The following is a 23,988-nucleotide window of genomic DNA, read 5'->3' as shown; positions in this document are numbered from 1 at the left end:
CTGGGTGTCTTCTAGTTAATCAATGTCCATGTGAACATGTGCACTTGGGATAGACTCTGAGGGTTCAGACAATGGTCTGAGCAGTGAAAGAACCATCACCTATGTTGTTCTGGACAGTTAGAGTTCTCATGCATTCGAGGGTCTTGCATTTCAGACTATGTGGATGCAACACTCTGAGATATCCAAACCAGATTCGGGCCTTGGATCTGCAGGTGCACTTTGACCTCTGTCTTCTTCCCTAGTGGAGCCCTTAGGAGTGGCATCTCCAATTCATGTCTCACAAGCCAGGTAGCTTCCTATGACTGGAAGGCCTCTATTTAGGTCAACTGAGGTCAATGTTATATACTTTAAAATTATTCTTAACAATGGATTTTGGTCTTGCAGAGGTCAAGAATTACTTAAGCAGAATGACATGTATACTGAATTTTGAATGAAACACTGTGTTCTTCCACCTTATTGATTTGTAGATGATGTGATTTCATAATAATAAAGTTCACTGTATATTGAGCTCTCACTATGGGTGAGGTATCATACAACTGCATTACATACATCATCATACTTAATACTCATCACAATCCTAGAGGTGGGTGCTATTAATAGGCCCATTTTAGAGATAAGAACACTAAGGCTCAGAGAGATTCAGTGACTCGTCCAAAGTCATCTGGCTAGTAAGAGGAAGACCAGCATTCAAATTCAGGTCATAATCACAGTTCTCTCTCCAAATGTGAACTGAGCTTTCTCCTTTTCCTATGTCCTGTTTAGTCCCCAGAACAATGTGCCAATTCTGCAGCATTTTTCTCAGTCTGCTTTGTATTCGAACTTTTCCTAAAACTCTACTTACATAATTTTGCTAAATTCATTTCCATATTCTTTGTCAGCCTTTGTCATACACAACAGCCTCTTCAGTTTAGAACTTAAACCACTTAATAATGGAGCCCGTTTTATTCTATTTCTTTTGACTCTCTACTAGTACTGTTATAAAATTTTTCCTGTAGTCTGGCCTCAATAACTGTTACATTAGTGACACACATGTCAAAGAATGCATAGCATATAAGTAGATACATCCACATATCTATAGAATTTCCTAATCATTTTCTTTTTTTTTTTTAACCACATAAGGCATGGAAAAGTATAACATATCAAAGGCGATTTTCCAAATAAAGCAAAATTCAACACACATTTATTTTGTGCCTTCCAGATGCAAGAAGCTGTGCTAAAGAGAAGCTGTAGCGGCCAGGAGTGGTGGCTCACACCTGTAATCCCAGCACTTTGGGAGGCTGAGGCGGGCCGATCACCTGAGGTCAGGAGTTCAAGACCAGCCTGGCCAACATGGCGAAACCCCGTCTCTACTAAAAATACAAAAATTAGCCGGGTGTGGGCAGCACACACCTGTAATCCCAGCTACTCAGGAGGCTGAGGCAGGAGAATCGCTTGAACCCTGGAGGCAGAGGTTGCAGTGAGCCGAGATTGCACCACTGCACTCCAGCCTGGGTGACAGAGTGAGACTCCGTTCTCAAAAAAAAAAAAAAAAAAAAAAGAGAGAGAAGCTGTAGTGATATAAACATGAATAAGACTGGCTTCTGCCCTCTAGTTACCAAGTAGAAAGTAAGGCACGTGCTACTCCCTGAGCTCATGAGAGTGGGACCCTGTCATTTTTGTCCATCATCTCACACCCAGTGGCTGGCGCTGTGGCTGGCTCCATAGATGTCGCACAATAAATGCATGCTTTTTCTAAAAACTTTATTAAGTTCCTATTGTGTGGCAGGTACCATAGAAGCCATTTTCACATATGTTGTCTAAATTGGAACCAGAACAACATTACATGTTATGTTTTCATATCTCTATTTATAGATAAGGAAAGTTAGTCTTGAAGCAAAAGTTCTAAAAGGAAGTCAGACTGTGATCAATGCTGCAATACTGCTACTGAGTTCTGGGGACTGCCTGGGACATAGGAGAAAGACAGTTCAGTTCATACTGGGATAACTTCCTATTCCCAATTGCCTCATTCTTGATCTATAAAAATCATCTGACCTGTTAGTAAGGACCAAGCTTGTGCTAAGTGCCCAACGGGATTTGCCTACAGCCGTGAGCAGAGGCTCCTGGGCTGTGAAGCATCCCTTCCCCTGATTCATCTGGGATTATGGGCAGAAAGGAGGAGGCAGATAATGCCTATGGATTTTCACTTTCAGGGAGTTCAGCCCACATACCTTAGAGGAAGATCTTTATGCCTCTGCACTTTGGACTGAAGATTTGGAAACCCCAATGTGAAGTTATTTTCTCGGGTACATACAATGAGGTTGAGCAGAACCATATATAGTTATCAGGTTTCCTACAAGGCTTCATTCTCTTTACGGCAGCAAAGCATAACCCAGAAGTAGCCGCATCGGGGACATGGCACGTCCAAGGCAGTTCAAGGTTCAGAGTGGTGCCTCACAAACCCATATTGACCTGGCAGGGAGGGCCTATTAAGACGGTTATCAAGAGCCAGGTAATCCTTGAAGTTTATAGCACACATTGACAGCAATCTCTTAGATTATCCCTGCATCCATTTATTCATTTTCCAATAATTATCAAGTGCCTTCGATGTTCAAACAGAAGGGATGAACAAAAGCTATTCAACAGGACACACATATATTACACAGGATATCTCTGGTGGACTAGCGTCTCAAGACCTAAAAGTATCTTGGGTTTTTTTTGTTTATTCCATTTCTTTAAATCACTTATTTTTCCCACCCTTAACATGTAAGTTCTAATGACCTTGTCTATCTTGTTCAGTACCTTGTCCCCAAGAGCCTAGTACAGTATTGGGCACATAGCTGTAGCGATGCTTGTGATGAAGAAAAGTAAAGGAAGAAAAGAATAGAGAATGAGAGACAAGGAGTGGGGATTCTCCACCAGAAAGGCCTCTGGGAAGAAACAGCCTATGAGCAGACACTGAGTTTAGTGAGGGAGCAAGGTTTCCCAAGATTCAGAGAGAGGGGACCACAAGGGCGAAGGTTACCCCCAACCCCAGGAAAGATCATGCTTGACTTGTTTGAGGAATGGCAAGAAGGCTCAGGTGGCTGATGCAGAGTGACTGACGGGGAGGTGGTGCAACATGAAAGAGAAGACAGAGACGGGCTTGGGAGAATGTGGGGTTTGGAGCTCAAATCTGACTGGATTTCAAATCCCAGCCTGGCCACTTACTAGTTATGTAACATTGGGATGGTTCCTAAATTGTCCTAAATTCCTACCTACCTGATTTCTTCAAAGATTAAATGGAATTATAAAGGTAAGGCATTTAGTGTGTTTGGCTTTAAGGGCCATAGAAAAATGAGGAAGGCATGGTTTCTATCCACCAGGAACTCACGGCTGAGTGACAGGGACAGATGCCTAATGGTGATGTCTGGCATTTATTGAGTGACCTCCAGGGCTGGTTGCTCCGCTCCACATGCTTCATCTCTGTTGCTCGCAGCAACTGAAGCAGAGACTTGACTAACTTTGATTTGCAAGAATGAAACTCAGATCCAGAGAAGCTAGTTGATGGCTGAGCTAGGTCAGGTCTGCCTGACTCCGAGGCTGGGGTGCACTCACTGCCCTCATGCCCACACTGCCCACACTGCCTCTACAAGCAAGCAGGTACCAGGAGTGTTTGGTATTATAATAAGATGCTGTGGGGCATAGAGAGGAGAGCTTCCATGGAGAGGAAAGCCTGGCTGCTTCACAGAGGGGGTGGCATTTCAGCTGGTCCTTAAAGGATTCAGCACTTGCCAGACCAAGGAGGGAAGCAGGGCATTTCAGGCAGGAGGGCTGCCTTCAGGACAAAGGCACAAAGCTGTGAAAGGCCTGGTGGTTCTGGGAAAGGTGACGAGTTCGCCGACCTGTGACTCCCAGTGGTGGGAGACAGGTGGAAGAGTCCGTTAGGAGCAGATTGCAAAGGCCTTGCCCGCCGGGCCCACCAGGCCGCGAAGCCTCCAGGCAGCTGGGAGCCAGCCGTAGTGTTCAAGCAGTGGAGAAGTGAACATGCTGAGTTTTGTTCCTGAGGCACTGGATGAGAACAGGGAGGTCCTGACTTATGCAATACCTGCAGAAAACGCTGCCTGACTTAAAAAGTGTCACCGGGATTTAATAGAGGCCATTATTCACACTATATCAACAGTCTCTCAGGGCACTGTGCTGAGGCCTATTTTAGGAACTTGCAGCTCCAGAAACGCTACATAAAAGAGTTGACATGCCACACTCACAGCTACCAAGGCGGGCCTGGCCCCAGTTCCCCCTGAGAGTGCCAGGCCCACCCCAGTCTCCTGTCCCTGGGCCCTGGTCATTACCAGTGGAACGGCGCCGTCGAGGCCTGGTCCTGTCGCCTCCCGCACCAGGGTGGGCTCTCCTTTTGATCATTCTCTCTCAGCCCCTTTCTGTCTCTCTCCTGGCTCCCTGCCGGTGGCAGTGGCGACACACAGGAGTTTGGAGAAGCCCAGGAAGCCAGCAGCTGTGGCCTCTCCAGGGGGTGGCTCAGGTCAGTGGGTTGCCATGGCAACGCCACAGGTCCTGCCCCAGGGGCTGCTGGGTTCCAGGAAGGGGCCCTGCCCTGCCTCTGCTTTCATTCCTTCCCTCATTTACCAAATATTGATTTAGCACCTACTGTTTGCCAGGCTCTGAGCAGCTAGTGATGAACATGGCAGACAAGGTCTCTGCTCTCAGAGAGCTTATATTCTGTGGCGGAGACAGAGACAAATTAGCAAGAAGACAGCAGAAAGTGAGTGTTATGAAGAAAATAAAGCCATAGAATGGGAGATCAAGAGAGGTGGGGGTGCTATTTTGGCAGTGGGGACACTGAAGGCCTCTCTGAGGAGGTGATGTTGGAGTGCAAGGGCCTGGGTGGGCTTGGGTGTGTGAGGAGGAGCCAGGAGGCCAGCATGACGAAGCGGGAGGTGGGGAGAGCAGCAGGAAATGAGGTAGAAAGTTGGGAAGAATCCAAAGTATGTAGGGACTCGCAGACCCTCCTAGGAACTTCACATTTATTCCAAGTGCGCTAAGAAGCTATTGGAGGACTTTAAACAGGTGACGCGGACTGCACTGGCTCAGAAAGGGTAGCCCACATTCATTCATCCCTGTCTTCATTTGGCAGCTATTTATGGGATACCATGCGCCAGGGGCTGGCTACACAGGAGGGACACAGCCTCGATAGACAGTTCTGTCTTTTTGGAAGATTAGAGTTTAGTGTGGTCAACTATAAATAATCACACAAACAGAGATGCAATTACCAAGAGTGCCACGCGAGAGAAAAAAAGGGGGGTTGGGTCTAATCTGGGGGAGTTAGGAAGCTTCTTGGAGGAAGCAGCATTAAACTGGCAGCTAAAGAATGCAAAGGCATGAACCAGGTAGAGAGGGAGGAAGCGTGTTCCTGGCAGAAGGAACTGCATGTGCGAAGTCCTTGAAGCAGGCAGAAGAAAGATGCATTCAAGAAACTGACAAGCAGCCTGAGCATGACTACACACATTGATTCAGGTATCAACACCTGTTTCCTGATATTATCCTGCTTGATGAGCACTTTATGAGATGCTATAGGAGATGCACATACATAAGCCTTGCTTCTGTACTCAATGCTGGGTTAAGGAGTCTAGATTGTATTCAGTAGGTGGTTGAGAAGCTCATAAAGTTTTTGAGTAGAGTGGGGCATAAGCAAAGCAGTTCTGTGGGCAGCTCCGCCTGGTGCTGCTAAACACATTTTAGAGGGGAGAGAATGGAAGAGGAGGCCACGGAGTAAGGGTGACCGTATCCCTTATCATCCAAACCTGAACATTTTGAGATTGAAAAGCAATATTATTAATAATTTTGCCAGGATCACATGCATAAACCAGGATTGAGCCAGGCGAACCGAGACTTACTTGTCCCCCTCTGTAGGAGGCCGCTAGAGGCTCATTATGTCTTAGAGACCTGAACTGGATGGATGAAGTAATTTGTTTAAAAAAAAAGAATGTTGTGGAGAAAAGATAAGAACTCTTTCCAGTTAACTGTGTTCACTCCCCAGCCAATCTATGTGATCACTTGCTCTATGTCTCCTCCTCATCAGCTGGAGTCTCAATCACAACAGGACACAGGTGAGCCTGAGATGACGCTAATATCATTCTCCTGGAATATGGCTTCCCAACACAAGCACCATCACCTTCATCATCATCATCATCATCACAGCGATGACTTGCCCAAGATCACACAGTTGTTAAGCTGCTGAGCAGGGATTTGAATCTGACTCGAACCTAACTACTCACCTGTGGTTATATACTCGTAATTATATATACATTAAAGTCTTATTGTGAATTCTAAGCTGTGTCTAACATAACACCAAATGTACAACAGGTGCTCAATAATGTGGCTGCCCTTTCCCACTTTAGGGAGACTCAATATGTAAAACTCTAAAGTGGGCAAGGAAATTAACTAAGGGTCATTACCTGCAATGTACAAGAAAAAAAAAAAAACAACGAGGAGGAAAAAAAAAAAGAATGAGGAAACTCCCAACGATGCACAAATGCCGTTTGTTCAGAGATCATGAACTCACCAAGAGTCTTCAGACACTAGAGAAAATTCAACCTAAGGTGTTCAGTGCCATCTCCTGTTGAAGATAAATTCAATGTAAAAGCAGATCTCGGCTCTGAAAATATCCCTGGGAACACTAGCATTAATGTACGTTATTGCATAACCAGGTTGTAAAAATTTCATTTTCCCTCAACTTCTGGGGAAGGGTGTACCTACTACTTAATGTTAGCAGATTTTTTTCTTTGTTTCTATTTCTACTATAACAATATTATTAAAACATAAAATTAGGAAAAGAATCATTGAGGCCAAGGCTACTCGCTCTGCACGGCATCTGATATTATTCCATCCTTGACATCATTGCCTTTTCTACTTTTGGGTTTTTATTTTATTTTTACCTCTCCTGCTCTGTTTGGGGATGTGGATTCCCCCAAAAGCTCAGGAGCCAGGCACTCCTGGCTACAGAAGCCAAATAGATTTTAACCCAGCCTGAACTTTTGAGGTAAGCCACCAAAACACCCTTCTCCTAGGCAAAATGCTTTTTTCTTTCCTGTAAGTCTACTGCAGAAATTACATTTTAAAATATTGAAAAGAGAAACATATTTTCCCACAATCCCACCACTCTAACCTGGTAACTACCTTTCTTTTCTTTTTTTGTGTGTATTGGTCGCAAGTCTCATATCTATAAGTGCACGTAAGAGAACTGTAACTCCAGCAAACATAGCATTTCCATTCGTTTTTCTCTTAATGTTCTATTATTATGCAGATTTTTCCTAGGTCACTACAGTCTTCATATTCATCATTGTTTGAAAGATGCCAAACGTTCCATTGAGCAAGTGTTTCTATTTTCCATAATGTTTCAATAAATGACTTGGTGCATATCATTTTTTCTTTGTTTTGAATCATTTCCTGAGAGTCACTTAGAAGAAGGAAAAGTTGGCCGGGCGCGGTGGCTCACGCTTGTAATCCCAGCACTTTGGGAGGCCGAGGCGGGCGGATCACGAGGTCAGGAGATCGAGACCATCCTGGCTAACACGGTGAAACCCCGTCTCTACTAAAAATACAAAAAATTAGCCAGGCCTGGTGGCAGGCACCTGCAGTCCTAGCTACTTGGGAGGCTGAGGCAGGAGAATGGCGTGAACCCAGGAGGCGGAGCTGGCAGTGAGCCGAGATTGCGCCACTGCACTCCAGCCTGGGCGACAGAGCGAGACTCCGTCTCAAAAAAAAAAAAAAAAAAAAAAAAAAAGAAGAAGGAAAAGTTACCAGGTGGGATTAGTGACTAATTACCAATGAATTGTCTGAATTCTAGGCTTAATACTTACTAGTGCAATGAATCAAGGCAAATTAACTTCTTCAAACCTCAGTGTCTCCTTATGCATAATACGGATAATAATAATCTGTCTACCTCATCTTAATAGTGTGAGATTTAGGTGAACAAATGCACAGAAAGCACACAGAATACTACCTGGACCACAGCAAGTTCTAGCCACACAGAACAACCGTAATCCCAAGAGTTTGTTTTTGACAGAGGCACCCTTTTTCCTCTTTTTCTTTTTTATTTTTTGCACCCCCGTCCCAACCACCTTTTTTTAGAGATGGGATCTTGCTCTGTTGCCTAGGCTGGAATGCAGTGGCACCATCATAGCTCACCACAGCCTCAAATTCCAGGGTTCAAGTGATTCTCCCACCTCAGCCTTCCAAAGTACTGGGATTATAGGTTTCAGCCACCACACCTGGCCATGTTATTGTTTTTAATGTCAGTATAATAGTTAAGACCATGGACTGGCTAGCCAAACTGCTAGATTCAATTCTGACTTCTTTGCTCTGTGACCTTAAGGCAAGGGACTCAACCTCCTTGAGCCTTCGGTTCTTCATCTGTAAAACGGAGTAGTATCAGTAACAACTCACAGAGTTTATGTAAGAATTGAGTTAATAAGGCACATCAGGTGCCTACATGATTTAAGCATTGTATGTCTTAGCGAATGTATCAGGCCCACCTCTAAGGCATCCCACCTTAGTCTGTACCTGAAATCACCTTTCCTGTTTGATTCTTGGATCTCCCAATACAATTAAAAGAACTTGGCCTTGGACGCCAGAAAGACACTAATTCTAATCCTCCCCTTACAATTGACTAAGTAAGCTCTGCAACCCTGGGCAAATTACTTAACCTCATGGGCCTCAATTTCCTTCCTATTAAAAAAAAAAACTACCCCATGAGGTTATTATGAGGATTAGAAGAAATAATATAAGCTCCTTAAGTGCTGATTGTACTTTATTCACCCACTATTCGTTGTATTTAGGACAGCCCTGGGCCCAGAATAGCAGATCAATAGAAGTGGAGGAAAGGACAGAAAGGAGGGAGGGAAAGAAATGAATGAATGAAGCACTAACACTGTGCCTAGCACATAGTAAGGGATCCAAAGAACGTTAGTTAATCTGTAATTTATCAGGTACAAACAAGTTTGTAATTTATCAGGCACAAACAAGTTTGCAGGGGCCCTTGGGCCAGGCTTCCTAGAAAGTAAGGAAAGAGATGCAGCATCCTTTGTAATATTAAAAATGGATTGATTTATATATTAAATAAACATTTATTAAGCACTAACTATGTGCAAGCCACTCTAGCAGATGCTATGTACTGTGCTAAACACAGATAAAAATTACACAGGCAAAACTCTTGAAAAAGGAAAAGCTCCAAATAACCATATAAAATCGGAATGAAAAATACACTTCCTTATAAGTTTTTAATTGAGATATAGGTGGCCTGGTTTAAACAAAGCAGGATCAGCTTTGGAACAACAAACTTCAGTTTGGATACTCAGTTGCTGTACAGACCAATGCATGTGACCGAATCTTACTGGTTTTACCAGGTGTACAATGGGAATGAATGATCCTTCCAATTCACTGGTTTATGAGATATTGCCTCAAAAGACTGAACACAGTGGAAGAACAAATTCTATAAAATTTTGTTTTCTTTTCCTGTGTATTAGTACGTTTTCATGCTGCTGATAAAGACATACCTGAGACTGGGCAATTTACAAAAGAAAGAAGTTTGATTGGACTCACAGTTCCATGTGGCTGGGGAGGCCTCACAATCATGGTGGAAGGCAAGGAGGAGGAAATCACATCTTACGTGGATGGCAGCAGGCAAAGAGAGAGCTTGTGCAGGGAAACTCCCGTTTTTAAAACCATCAGATTTCATGAGACTCACTGACTATCGCAAGAACAGCACAGGAAAGACCTGCTCCCGTGATTCAATCATCTCTCACCAGGTGCCTCCCACAACACCTGGGAATTATGGGAGCTACAAGATGAGATTTGGGTGGGCACACAGAGCCAAACCATATCATCCTATGTGGTCTTTGTGTGTGGGGGTTGGGGGAAAAGGTCTTGGAAGTCACTAGAGGACCACAAGGTTCTCCTTGCAAGTGGTGCTTAAAGCAGCTTCTGTTTATTGAGCTTTTACAATGTGCCAAGACCTGCGCTGGTTCCTTTACATATTACTTTATTTAATCCTCACAATACTCCATGAGGTGGGTATTTGAATAATGCCATTTTACTGAAAAGCAAACTGAGGCTCAGAGAGGTTACCTAAGTTGCTGAGTTCATATATCCAGCCCATGGCAAAACCAATTCTCAGGAAGCCTGCTGGATTCCAGAGCCCGCACTGTTAATGATTCTATCGATGATTATAGACTGTAACATGCTATACAAATGGAAGGTGCTGTTCTTTTAACAGCAAGGTTTTTATGTTGAACCTATTCTAAGTGAAATCATGTCTGTAAGTAAATAGAAATGAAGCCCTTGATGATGTGTGTAAGATGTCAAATTTCCCAAAGTAACTGGCAGGTGGGAAGATACCGGCCTAGTGGTGGTGCCAGGTTGAACTTAGAAGCTCTGAGAATGATTTGAGATGAAAGGCACACATTGCATGGAGGCACCCACTCAGGGAGGAGTGCCCGTGGGCATCCTCAGCAGCCTGCTGAGTCACATCTCAAGGCCAGTGGCACCCAGTCGCCCACTGACACCCACGACAGTACACTCCAAAGAATGGCAGTGTGAGCTGCTGTCTCCCACCAGGATGAGGGAATGACTGGACCTCCTGAACTTTATGCAGTAGAGGAGGTGAACTAGAATGTAAAACTCTCAGGTCTTCCTTCTAGCTCTGGAGTTGGGGAGGCAAGGAGGCAGCCTGGCTTTGGAATCACAGTAATCCGTGTTCAAATCCTGGTTTGACATTAGGGGTTTGGCCTGGACATATTGTTAACTAGGCTATCTGAATCTCAGTTTCCCCATCTGTAAACTGGGGATAATAATACCATAGAGTCAATATGTGAGTTAAATAAAGTAACATGCATAAGTATTCAGCACAGTGCCTGGAAAAAATTACAAGTTTGATTAATCTGCTACTCAATTTCCAAAAGGGACTCACTTGTATAAAAAAGAAACTAATAATTTTGAAAAAACTCATTAAGTTAGCCTGCTGTCAATTATGGAAATGATTCTGATGGGGTCTCTTCCTTGCCTCCCATCCTCCCTTGGGGTCCCCCTCCCTCTCTTTCTCCCTTCCTTCTCAAAATGCTCTGTTTATCATCAGCTATCGATATACAACATACAGCCTTGGTGTTTTCATTTCTTTTTTTTTTTAATCCCTCTCAATACCAAGAAAAACTTTGAGCAGAACACGGGATCCATGGGGCATCCTTGTGTAGGTCCTCCGTGGCTTGGATCCCTGTGCACTGCTCAGCTCGGCAGCCTTTCCCAGCGGCGCTCAAGGCTCAGCGGGCCTCTGTGCGAGGCTGCCCAGTACATGCGGGGCGAGCTCTGGACTGACGGCGCTCCCACTCCCAGCGCCTCCTCAGCTGTGCCCTGTGAGGCAGCCGAGGCGAGAATGCCCCGCAGCCTGGGCACCCAGAGGAAACCTCAACGTAGCAGAGAAATAATTTATTCTTGTCATCACACCAAAGTTTTCAAACTTTAAAACGCAGCCTTGATTAGAAGAAAAGCTGTGTTTTTTCTAAAAGCCTGGCATTTCTGAAAAGGTCCCCTACCCAAACCACAGAAACCTCAAAAACTCTGCCCACTGAGTTGAAAATAAAAGTTCACGGAGACCAAAGGCTTTCTCACAACAACCGCTCGACGCTTTAGAAATCTTCTCTCCAAAGCTTAAAAGTTTTAATGTTTTAACTGAGGGCCTCAAGCCCTCTGGAATTTTTCTCCCTTGTAAACTCCCAGAGCTTTCTGAGCCAGACTTATTTATTTTCTGTGATGTCCAATAATGCTTGTTGGAGAAATTATTTTACTTTTGAAAAAGGATTCACTGAGTAAAAGAAATAAAAGTAAAAGAAATTTTAGCCCGGTTAGTAGCCATTTAAGGAGGAAGCAAACTGTGTTGATTTTCTTTTTGGGGAGGCAAGTAACTTTACAAAGGCACCCTACTTCTTCCCTCACCCTAGACTTATTATCAGCAGTGGAAGTGAACACCATGAAGAAAACTTGGCAAAATGTTTAGAATAATCCATCAGTTCCACCATAAATAGGTTTGAGTTTATACCATGGACCCCATTCTGCCAATTCTGGAACTTTATAAAATCCTAATAACTTCAATAGAAACTTGACTTATTCATGAGCATTTAGATTCAGTACACAAATTATAAATATGTTCTATGTATGGACACCCCAAATTTGGACTAATCACGTTCAGAAAAAGATAACGTAGAACTCAAAAACTCTCTCATGCTCACTTTTAAAAATTATAAATCCTATAATCGCAACATTCCAAGAAACACTTCCTTCTTCAAAAGTGTAATGTAACTTGCGATGATTTGATGGCCAAGATTCAAAACAAAGGCACTGACATCATTTTATTCACAAAATGCATTTGTGTCTCAAAAATTAGATGCTGGCTTGGAGATGTAATTGTCAATCACTAATCACTCGTTAGATTATCCAAATGTCCATTCAAAATCTAGTTCAAAGACTAGTTTGCTTGCATTGACTGATACTGTATTTTCTCCAACATGATGGATTCAGGACATCAGTGCTTATGTAGTGGTAAATTTCCATTCTGATTAAATAAATATCTGCTACATTCAGCAGTCTCACTTAGGTTGTGTCTAAACACTGGTCTTTAGCACAACTACTGGGTAGCTGGAAAACACACAGGACACAAAGTGCTAACTAACCTTCACCGGGTTGCAGCCTTTTCAAAGGCTTTCTCATTGTTCTTTTAAATTAAAACAACTACAAAAATACAAATCCAACGTGTCCATTTTCACCTCTCTACTAATAATTATTGATTGCTCCGAGGCACAATGATGCTTTTATGTTTTATGGAAGAATAACCAACCAGAAAAGTGGAAACTGTACACATCTTTTGAAGTATTCCTGCCTTGAGGGTGGGATATGACACACATAAACTCCGTAATCTCCCGGCACAGGTCAATCCAGCCCTAGTTGCCTCAATTTGGACCCAATTCAACTGAAAGCAAAATGGCTGCATTTCATTCTTTTCTGCTTTTTATCATCTCTTTCCCTCTCATAAACATTTCAAGAACTCAAAAACTGCAGTGTTAGTAAACAACAAATTGTAAAGACAAAAACAGAACAAATGGACGTTTTATCCTCACATTAAAAATATATATATAAATGCAAGAAAGGCAAAAGAACCAAACTCTCTCTGCATCCTGCTAAAACAAGTTCCAGAGAACGGCTCACTTGAAACTGAGTTTTCTACTTCCTGAAAACCAAGTGTAAAAATGGCTCAATCCTTAAAACAGTGATGCCTAAAAACATAAGAGGGTTGGGTGGTTGAGGGGGCTGGGGTGGGGGGAAGGCAAGAGGAAGAGGCATGAAAAATGTGGGCCATCACATTCCAGAACTGGAAGGGCATCAGGAGTTGTGGAGGGGCCTCGATCAGGGTTGTGCAACATATGTCGTCTCTGAGTACACCATAGATCTCTCTTCCAGGATTTAAATTCAAGCCCACAGGTGTTGCCTCCACAAAGACACATTTTCCACTTCCTTTAACAGACTGGAAAACACAAGGATGAAATAATGGCAAACAGGGGCACATAAAATGCCTTCTTCATGGGAAAGGTGGAGAAATAAAAATAAAATTAGTCTTTTGGTTTAAACCCTTCAGAAAAAAAATGACTTATCTCAACATTAAAACTGGGGTTGTATCTACATAGTACAAGCACATCTAGGTATTCTAAAACAGTCTACTTTTTTTTTTCAGTATTCTTATCCCCTTTCCCAACTAGACACCTAGAATAAAGTATAGGAAGGCCAGATAATTATTGTTAATAATAATAATAATATCTGCCTTTTACCGAGCAACTTTTAGGAGTCAGGCATGAAATCAAATACTTAACACGTGCAATCTTACTGAATTTTCATAACCATCCTAGAAGGTAATGAGTAGACATTTTCACAAAGAAGGAAACTGAGGCTTAGAGAAGTAAGATAATTTGCTCTGGGTCACACAGCAAGAATGTAACTGATACAGGATTTGAACCTTGTCTGATGGCAAAGCTCATGTTCTTTTCACTAAGTCACACTACATACCCCTGAAGCCATATTTTAACACATATCTGTGAATGACTTCTAGATGCAATATATTGTTTAAGTTACCTAAAGGCTCCATATATTATCATATTACTTAGCTGCTTTTGCTTCATTCTATTATTCTTCCTGTTGCATGAATGAAGCCTTGACTTTCTCAGAGACAAAGCAAATATTAACCAAAGTTTGAGTGAATCCCAAAGAAGATGAAAGTACATTTCACATGTGTAGTAAAGGTATGAATGATTTACTTATGTCCCTATTTTTGTCAACAATTATACATTTTGCCTTTACAGTTTAAAAGATTATTTTAGCCGGACGCGATGGCTCACGCCTGTAATCCCAGCACTTTGGGAGGCCGAGGTGGGTGGATCACAAGGTCAGGAGTTTGAGACCAGCTTGGCCAACATAGTGAAACCCCATCTCTACTAAAAATACAAAAAATTAGCCAGCGTGGTGGCGGGCATCTGTAATCTCAGCTACTCAGGAGGCTGAGACAGGAGAATTGCTTGAACCTGGGAGGCAGAGGTTGCAGTGAGCCGAGATTGAGCCATTGCACTCCAGCCCGGGTGACAGTGCAAGACTCCGTCAAAAAAAAAAAAAAAAAAGACTATTTTAACACTTTCATATAGGGAGAAAACAGCACGTCATTTACTTTTGCTAAAATGCTACGTATGTTACTGGGCATTCCTCCCACTGCCACCCTCTCCCTAATGAAAAGAAAGAAAGAAAGAGGAAGAGATAGTCAATACAGCTTCGTGACTAAGAGTATGGATCTAAGAGCCAGCCAGCTGGGTTGTGGGCCCTCCGCTCAAATCCTGGTTCTGCCACTTACCCATCTCTTGGATAAGCTTTCTTTTTTTAATTTTTCTCTTTTTGTTGTTCTTTTCCTTCCTTCCTTTCTTTTTTATTTTTTTCTTTGAGACAGAGTCTCACTCTCACCCAGGCTGAAGTGCAGTGGTGTGATCAGAGCTCAGTACAGCCTTGAACTCCTGGGCTCAAGCGATCCTCCCATCTCAGCCTCCTGAGTAGGTGGGACTATAGGCATGCACCACCATGTCCATCTAATTTTTTAAATTTCTTGTAGAGATAAGAGTGTCACTGTGTTGCCCAGGCTGGTCTCCAACTCTTGCCCTCAAGTGATCCTCCTGCCTCACCTCCCAAAGTGCAGGGATGACAGGCATAAGCCACAGCGCCTGGCCATTATATCCTTTCTCTGTCACAGTGTTTTTAAAACATTTGCTTTTTAAAATACAAATGAAAAGCTAGGTCTCCTACTTGCATTCTGCCTCAGGAAAGTTAGGAACACACAATAAGGGTGATCTTGCTTCCCAAGCAATCGAGGTACAGCTTGCCAGCCCAGCTTCCTAGGGCTCAGAAACTTATTGAACATGTCAGCTTCTAGTTTCAATTTTTCCTTTAACTTGTTGGTTTCTCTATTTAAACTGTAAATAATAACAGTTTCTTCTTAATAATTACAGTTTCTTCTTAATAGGATTGTTGTGAGCATTACACAGATAATGTACTTAAAATGCTTAGCAAAGTGAAGACACAGTAAGTATGGAACGTATGTTAACTATTACCACTTTCATATTTCATATTCACTACAGCTGTATCAGCTGGTTGTATCAATCCCGTAAGAAAATTGAGGCTCAGCAACATTAAGCTTCCAGACCAAATGCTCACAGCTTTATGTGGCACAGCCACCCTATGAAGGCAACAACCCCATCACCATGCTCTGTCTTTATTACTCCAGATAGGTTTTTTTCCTTCATATTGCTAATCACTTACTGAAATTATCTATTTTTGTGTTTACTTATTTGTGGGTCTAGAACTTATGCTCTAGGGAAGCAAAGATGACATTTTTGTTAAGCCCAGTATGTAGCAGAATGCTGGGCACATAGGAGACACATAGTCTTCTTGGATGAATGAATGAACACCTGAATGAAGAAAGCCAAGATTTGTCTGTGCCCCAAATCTCTACTCAACCGCTGTGATACACTGCCTCCCATTGCTGCCACCTTTAAAATCCTCCTTAAAGGCGGAGTCACAGGATTCCTCCAGAGGGGTTTTCTCTGGAGCCCAGGGAAGACAACATTCTGTGATTCTCCACTCTCATCCACCTGTTTCCCTTCTCACCAAGTGGGATTCAAATCCACCTAAAGCCAGTGTCATAACTAAACCCTGACCTATCATGACAGCAGAATCTAGGTGATGTGGCCTCGGTGGGGAGAGGGCATGAGTGTTCCCTAGTCTGCTCTCCAATCTAGCTCTGCCATGTACCAGTTATGACCTCAGGCAGGTTCCAGACCCTCTTTCATCCTAAAAAGAGACTATGCAGAGTTGTGATAAGGCTTCAGTGGCTAATGTGTGAAAAAGTGCCTGTTACAGAGCTGATACATGGTAGGTACTCAGCAAGAGAGAGCATCCTTTCCTCTAAGCTCCAAAATGACTCAATTTTTATGTTCCTTGTAGTGCTCACCACTCTCAGTGTGTCCATACCTTCTCTTATTAAATGCATTCTGAAGTCCTTGACAGTAGGGACTGTGACCTTGTTCATCTTCAGGGTCTGCCACCCAGCAGGTAGTCAGGAAGTGAGATTGAATAAAACCCGAAGTAGTCTATTTTCTTCTTTTTTTAAACTTCACTTTTACCTGATACCTCCAAATAAACTCTTCAAGTTCATTCTCTCTCTCCCCTAAACCTTAATAAAATTGCAAATATCTAAAATAGAGTGGAAGAGGTAAAAACAACATTGGGGGTTTCTCCCACCGTCTCCATCCTGCAGAGCCTTATGGCCATCAGAGGGGCAGCTGAAGAGTTTCCCAAGTGACCTGCAGAACACATAGGATGGGCTCTCAGGAACCTGTGGAGTAGAGACCTGAGTGCCCGGCATCCCAACTTGTGATGTCACCACTTTATATCTTCTCAGCCTTTTTGGAAAAGACACTGAGGCAAACAGACCAACTTGGCTTAGAAACCAGTCTTAAAATGTTGGAAATGAAAGAAAAACCCTATGTTTCAGAATAATGCCACGCTCATGGAGTGCCTGGGAGGCTCAATGTCAGTAAAACTACTTTATAAACAAAGTACCCAGAAGATTTGACATAGATGTCAGAACACAAACACGGACACAGGCATATAATTGAGAGGTAGAATTTTATTGGGTTGATGCAAAAGTAATTGCGGGTTGTGCAAACCCGCAATTACTTTTGCACCAACTCAATAGAGCATATCAATTTTTACATCCAATCCATTCTTTTGCAAATGAGGCAATGGAATCTCAGGGAAAGGAGAAGGGCTCCTTTGCCCAGATTGTCATCAGGAGGGGTGCCTAGGCGTGAGAAGAGACTTCTTCCCAAAAGCTTGAGCAGTGGAGGGTGGAGTGATTTTCCTTTGATGGCCGCATTTTAGTACATTGGCCAATGTGTATTCCTCTCTCACATATGTGAGGGTCTGTGATGCCAGCTTCATCATCTAGAAGCATTTCAGTGTTCCCTAAATTGGCACTGGATACAGCCCCATAAAGTCTAGTGTCTTTTAGTAAATCCTTTGGGGATGGAGGGAGGGAGTTGGCCAAACAATTAAGGAATGCACTGCAGGTGGCAATGAGAAAGGACATTCTGGGCCTTTAAAAAGAGTTGTTCATGGTTATTGACTCTTAAAATCCCAAATGACTTGCAAAAAATAATATATTATTAGTTCGAGGAGAAATTACCTAATTGTGCAGTGGGTCATATTTCAGATAGTGGTAACCAGCTCATATATTGCTTCCTGGATTCTACAGTAAAGCCAAAGGAATAGAGGGAAATGTCTACCTTGTCAGAGATCCCAGCCTGTGAGCTGTCTAACCCTTCATTTTACAGGCAATTAAAAATAATCTTGGAAAGCCTAGAAGATTAACCTAAAGTCATATTACAAGTGGCTGAGTTGAATCACGACTCAGCGCCTTTCTCACTGTAAAAAGGGGGGAAAAATCAGAATCTCCTCTTTACCCATCCCCACTCGCAAGATTTCTGGCCAGACACTCCCTTCTCTTCTCGTTCCGTTCCCACCTTATTCTAACCCATCACCCTTTCAGATCGGGTTTGAGATAGGGGGTGAGAAACTCACCCTGGGCGACCCACGGGTCGTGGGGAAGAAAAGCCAGAACCTTTCACGTTGGTGAGCCTGTGGCTCTTGGGGAGGTGGGCGCACTGCCCAGCTGGCGCCTAACCTCCGGACGGGTGAGGGGGGAGGCTGGAAGAGAAACCGGAGAGGAGGGAGGGAGCAAGGGCTCCAAGGCGGGCTGAGAAAAGGTATAGCTGCTGGAGAGAAATTAGAGACCTCGGCGCCTCTGGGAAGCAGGATGGTCCAGCACTCACACAGCGGCGGGGAGGCCCCGTGCAAACTCCTCTCTCTTCCTCGCACTGGGCCCTTTGTTGTCGGCCTCTGCCTCTGGCTCCCGCTCCTGCCCTCCGGTCCCCCCGCCCCCCTGAAGTCACCCCAACTGCACTCATAATATTTTGCTTTGCGCCAGGTCTGTTTTCCACCACCAACTTCCAGCAGTCTCCATGGTGACGCGCTGGGGAGGGGGGCGGGAGCGGCTTTGGAAATCCCAGGCCCGAGGCGCCGGGCGGCCCCTGCAAACTTTTCCGAGTCTCTGGGACCTGCAGGCCGGGTAGGAAAGCGCGCTGTCCCAGGCTGCCGCACAGAGTCGCGTGCTGAATCCGGGACTCCGAGGACCCAGCCTGCGTGCAGCCTCCGCGCCATCAAGGGCTGCAGCCTCGGGGACCCGGAACCCTGGTACCATGCGGCTCTCACTTGACCCCGCTGCCAAATCCAGACGCCGGCGCTTAGCAGGTGGCAGAGATGGGGGCGCACATGCCCCGTTCGCCCGCGCGCGCGCGCACACACACACGCCCGGGGAGGGCGAGACTGTCTGGTTTGGGCGCTGGAGCAAGGCTCGGACCTCCGGCTCCTTGCTCTCCCAAGCCCGCAGACAGTGGCTCCTTCCCCAGGGCTGTGCCTGGGCAAGAATGGAGGAGGCTCGGGCCCTGTTCCCTCCAGGACCCACTTTGCCTTGTGGGCACGGCGCCAAGGCCACTGGACATCCCTACCCCGGGCCCACAAAGGCATATAATTAATTTGGTGGTAGAATTTTAGACAGAATTTGTGCTGAGCTGGGGGCCTGTAAACTAGCGTGCCCTCCTACCGATGCGGCCCGGGGAACTCAAATCCGGCTCCAGGAAGTACTTTGGCCGCCTCAGCTCTGGGTTCTGGAGATGGGAGCGGAAAGTGGATGGAGGCAGAAGTTTCCAGCTCCAGCTTGGCAGTGGCCCTCTCTAACGCGCCATCCCGTTTTAAAAGAAATGATCCTTCTGTTGCGTAGGCGACCGACCCGGCCCGGCCCACTTTGCACAAGTTCTCGGTGGCCTAAAATTCTACCCACTTTCCCCCATCGTTCTCGAATTTCCGGATAACTTGAGTAACTGAGCAACGATCACCCGGGCAGAGCAGCCCTGATTGGACCCGGCGGACACAAACACGCAGCTGCCGGTGGCCCGCGTGGGGAGGGCAGGCCACGCGGGGCTCAGCACCCACTCTTGCGCGGCGTGGGGCTGTAGCGCGGGCCGAGCGGGACGCGCGCCTGCGCTTACTGCAAACCGCGCACCGGCCAGAAGGTGCGTCGACTGCCCCTGCGCGCGCCTGTCGCCTTTGCCTCCTGCCGGAGCACCGCGGCGCGCGGCAAGCTGGGGCTTTGCCTCCGAGAGGGGCTTTGCTTTGTCGGGCTCGGCAGCGAGAGCGCCTAGGGCCCAGGAGGCGCGCGCCGGCTGCCCAGCTTCCCCCGATCGGGCCATTGTCTTAGCTCCACACTTGTTGAGTATTTTGGGGAAACCCGAGGAATATATTACTGGCTCGGTGTGCGGAACAAAGGGGCGCGTTTCCGCAGGTCACGCTGAAGTGGCCCCAAAGCAGGCCACTAGAGCCCTGGCCCCTGCAAAACTGTTCTCCCGGGCCCGAGGCACTTCGCGGGGATTTTCCTTTTAAGAGTAAGGGACGGCGGCCCCGCTCGCCGGCCTCTCTTATCCTGGACGTTTCCTACTTCGCCCCAGCACTTGCTGTGAGTCGGTTGTTCCAGTCCTTTCGGAATGAAATAATAACAGCAATATTCCTGGTTCTGATCGCGCGCGATCTTATACAAAAGGAGCAGAATCGAACTGCTCCGTGGAGCGCGCGTCTCTGCAAGCCGAGGAGAAAAGACCTTTACATAACAAGGGAAACTCAGAAGAAAGGCTAATTGGATTAAATTCTCTGGAAGGGAGGTGAGGGAAGGCTTCTGGACTGGACCACGCCGAGCCGCACTTCCCTTGTCGTCGGTTTTGCAAGTCCGAGTGAAATGTCACCTGGTGCGTCTCGTGTCATTTCTTCACACTGTCGTGTACCAAAACTTTTGATTTTGCGTTCAGGGTGGTGACCTAGGGATGTCTCGGATATACAAAAGGGGGAGAAGTGGATGGGGAAAGGATTTCTATTTCAGAACCTCTCTGGAGTGTTTGCAGTTGAGGTGAAGAGGACCCGGCGCCCCCACGACCACCAGTTGCATCGAGAACAGAAAACACCACGAATCCACAGCCCCACAGTCCTCCCCAGAAGTACCGAGGGGCCTGGCCCTGTGGAGGAGGCAGCTAAAAGCCCCCCAGCAGGGCCACTGCAGGTTTGGGATATAGGGAGACCCTATGTCCCTGCGTGGGCCGCTCGAAAATACTTGGCCACAAACTCTGCAGACATGCGTTTAATTTTGTTAAGGATATTCATTTTTAATGTTAGGGTTCTCAGGAGGTGGTGAGGGCGCAGCGCTTGAGATGAAAAAATGGTGGAAAAGGCGCTTTTCTCTCTCTGGGCTCCCGCTTTACCGCCAGCAGAGACCTCAGCGGGGCCTGCCGTGTCCGGAGAGGCACGCAGGGCAGGCGACGCTTCTCCTTGCCTTCGTTTGTCATCGAGTATAGGAAGGAGAACTTCGGGGCTTAGCCTTTCCCCACTCCCTGGGGGCTCACACCCACTCAGGGGAGTGCAATCAGGCAGGGCCTTGACTCTAGGAATCAGAGATCGACAACTACCCTAAAACACCGAATATCCCCCCTGGCAAGAGCATCCCGGTGTCCGGGCCACCAGGGCTGCAGCGGAAACCTGGAGAGGCCTTAAATATTTCTGCAGGGACCGAGGAAAGACCTTCTGGGGCAATGCCCCGATGACCCCAGCCCCCACCCCGCTTCCATATCCAGCCTGCCTAGGGGTGGAGTTGGGGAGACATTCGTGCGGCATTTGTTTATTTGCTCAAGGAAAGGACGTGGAGGCTTAGGGGACGGCCGGGGCTGGAAGGCACTTGTTGCTCCGCGCTGCAATGCCCAGCAGCGTATGCTTGCAGGCATTCTCTCAAACCTCGCCACGGCCCAGGCTGAGTCCACTGCCCTATTTCTGCCTCTCCCCGAACTCATCACCCTAAGAAATCCTGAGGCTGCAGCGGGGCCAAAATGAAAATAGCCGGGTTGCAAGAATGAGCCTAGGGGAGGGGGTGAACTGTAAGAGAACTTCCACCTGCAAGGGACTTAGGGAGCGTTAACAGATCTAGAAGTGTGACGGCTCTTCAAAGGTGCTAGGAGTGGGAGGTGGCGAAAACTACTGGAGGAAGAACCGAGATACCAGGCGTTTTCGTTATGAAAGATTCCTTGGCCTCCTTTTTTCGTTGTTAAGGACCGCCGCGCCCCCAAAACCTGACGCCCAGCAGCTCTTGAACTGCAGAGCAGTTTGCAGACCCCAACGCCGAGTTTAGCGGGCCACTCTGCGTCCTGCCCTCCCTCCAGCAAGGTCACAGCTCCCTAGTGGAGCCCGGCGTTGGGTGCCCCTTCCTGGCAGAAAAGCTAAAAGCCCGCCCCCACAGCCCAGGACTCCCACCTCCCGTTTCTGCGGATTCCCCCGGACCACCGGGTTCGCCGCCGCCACTCCCTCCAGCTGCGCGTCTCTACCAGCCGGAGCCTTGGTCCCCACCTCCCAGGCGCAGTGCGAAGCCGTCACCCTCCCCCGCCTCGGGGCGTTCCGCTCGGCTTCCCGGCCCTGGCCGCCAGACCCCGAGCGCACCGCTATTCCGAGGCTCCCATACCCTAGGAGGACCTGGGTCCGGGAGGGGGCGGTCGGCTGGCAAAGTTTCTGCAAGTGGCACCTCGAGCTCGCCGCGAGCCAGCGCATCTTTACGGAACTTTGTGTCCAGGGCAAGCGAAAGCGCGCTCCTTCGCGCGCGAGCACGCACACACACTCACACACGTACACAATCACACGCTTATACACAGACTTCCACGCATCCAGTTACACACATCGCCTCGAATTGAAAACTTCTGCAAGCTCTGCGTTATTCTTTGGGGTTCCACTGTCAAGTTGACCCGTCTGAACTTTCCCCAACTTCTTTCTAAAGTTCCCCCTCTCCCTTCTCCTTCCCTCCCAATGTATCCCCCCCACCCCCCGCCAGTAGGACTAACCTGTGGAATCCATGTCGGGTTCCTCCAGTAACCCACAATGCATGCTCTTCCCATGGACAGCACAGGCGCCCCCCAAAAGTCCTGATGTTTGGGGATCCCCTGTGCTAGAGATGCCCAGGGAGGAAGGGAGGGAGGGAGGGAGAAGGGGAGAGAGAGAGACGCAGAAAGTGAGGGGGCACAAGGATAAAGGAGGAAAGGAAAAGAAAAGAAAAAGAAGAGGAAAGAAAAGAGAAAGAAGAAAAGAGGAGAGAGAGGGAGAGAAGGGAGCGAGCTCGGAGAAGGGGGAGAGAGAAAAAGCGAGCGAGCGAGGGGACACTCAGTAATCCAGCCGGGCAAAGCCAAACCCGTCAAAATGTTTGCGGATGTTTCATGGGAAAAAGCATCATTTTATAGGAGCCCCGATGGGAGCAATGTCATTGATAGGCCAGCCGGCCTGATGAATGGCCGCTCGTCAGATGGGGCCGTGGCGAGGCGCACTGTGAAGCCCATTGTGGGCCTGTTTTGAATAAGAAAAGCCGCCTCCGAAAAGGGGGGCTCAGAGCGACGCAATCCCAGCCCTCCGACTTCCCCCTTCTATTATAGCATTAGCAACGTTTTTCTTATTTAAAGTTCCAGAGGCCTTCTCCAGCCTTCGCCCGGCACTCATTATAGGCGAAATCAAAATTGGCTTAGATGTGGCCCCCTCCCCCTCCCGGCCCTTCCCCGCCATCGGGCCCCGCGCCGCGCTGGCAGGCCGGGAGGGGGGTGCGGGGCGCGGGGGAGCCGCGGGGAACTCCTGGAGCCTGGGGAGTCGCCTGCGCTACCACGAGTGGGGCCCCACTCCCTTCCTTCTCTTGCGCCCCCACCCACCCCCCATTTTGGTCCTGGGTTAGATTTCGGGTGGTGGCCCTGGGAATGCGGGAGGGGGTATGTCTTGACCCCTTACACGCGGATCCGCAGACACGCGTGGGGGAGTGAAGCGAGCTTGAAGGGGAAAGGGTGGGGAAGGGGAACTGAATCCCTAAGACCCCATGCCCCAATCTGAGCGCAACAAGGCCGCTAGGCGGGGAGGAGGTGAGTGGCTGGTTCGCCTCCTCCAGAACTTTCTGTCTTCCTCTGGGCCTGGGTCCTTCATCCTGTTTCTCTCCTTCCATCTCGCTGTCTCTCTCCGCCTGTCTCCCGGTGTCTGTTTCTAGCTCTCTGTCCCTCTCGTCCTCTGTGTCTCTGTCTCTGTCCCTCTATTTCTCCTTCCTTGGCTGCTAGTGTCTCTGTCCAGACCCTGCCTCCACTTCTCTTTGTCTCCCCCTAGGACTCTGCCCCTCTCTGTCTCTATCCCCCTCGGTCTCTCTGTACTGTCCCCCCTCCCCCGCCTCTTCCCGTAACTCTGTCAGTCTGTCTGTCTCTGTTCCTCCGCCCTCCCCCT

At 47.0% G+C, this 23,988-nt stretch overlaps 1 protein-coding gene across 5 annotated transcripts in view; it reads right to left on the bottom strand.

Moving 5' to 3' along the window:
* RFX4 (regulatory factor X4) overlaps window positions 1-23,988 on the bottom strand; it is a 178,014-nt gene that overhangs the window by 152,040 nt on the left and 1,986 nt on the right. The window contains exon 1 of one of the 5 annotated variants that reach the window (XM_008957974.5): window positions 22,587-23,248. The exons of 2 other annotated variants lie outside the window; for them this stretch is intronic. In XM_008957974.5, the coding sequence (XP_008956222.1) occupies window positions 22,587-22,629 (43 nt within the window). In that variant the 5' untranslated portion in view covers window positions 22,630-23,248. Of the gene's footprint in view, window positions 1-4,307; window positions 6,022-22,586; window positions 23,249-23,988 lie in introns of those variants that run through there. 2 more of the 5 variants (XM_034934394.3, XM_003832546.5) reach the window with 2 other exon arrangements.

Source organism: Pan paniscus, chromosome 10, assembly GCF_029289425.2.
Source record: "Pan paniscus chromosome 10, NHGRI_mPanPan1-v2.0_pri, whole genome shotgun sequence".
NCBI lineage: Eukaryota > Metazoa > Chordata > Mammalia > Primates > Hominidae > Pan > Pan paniscus.
This window is presented reverse-complemented; position numbering and strand designations above follow the sequence as displayed.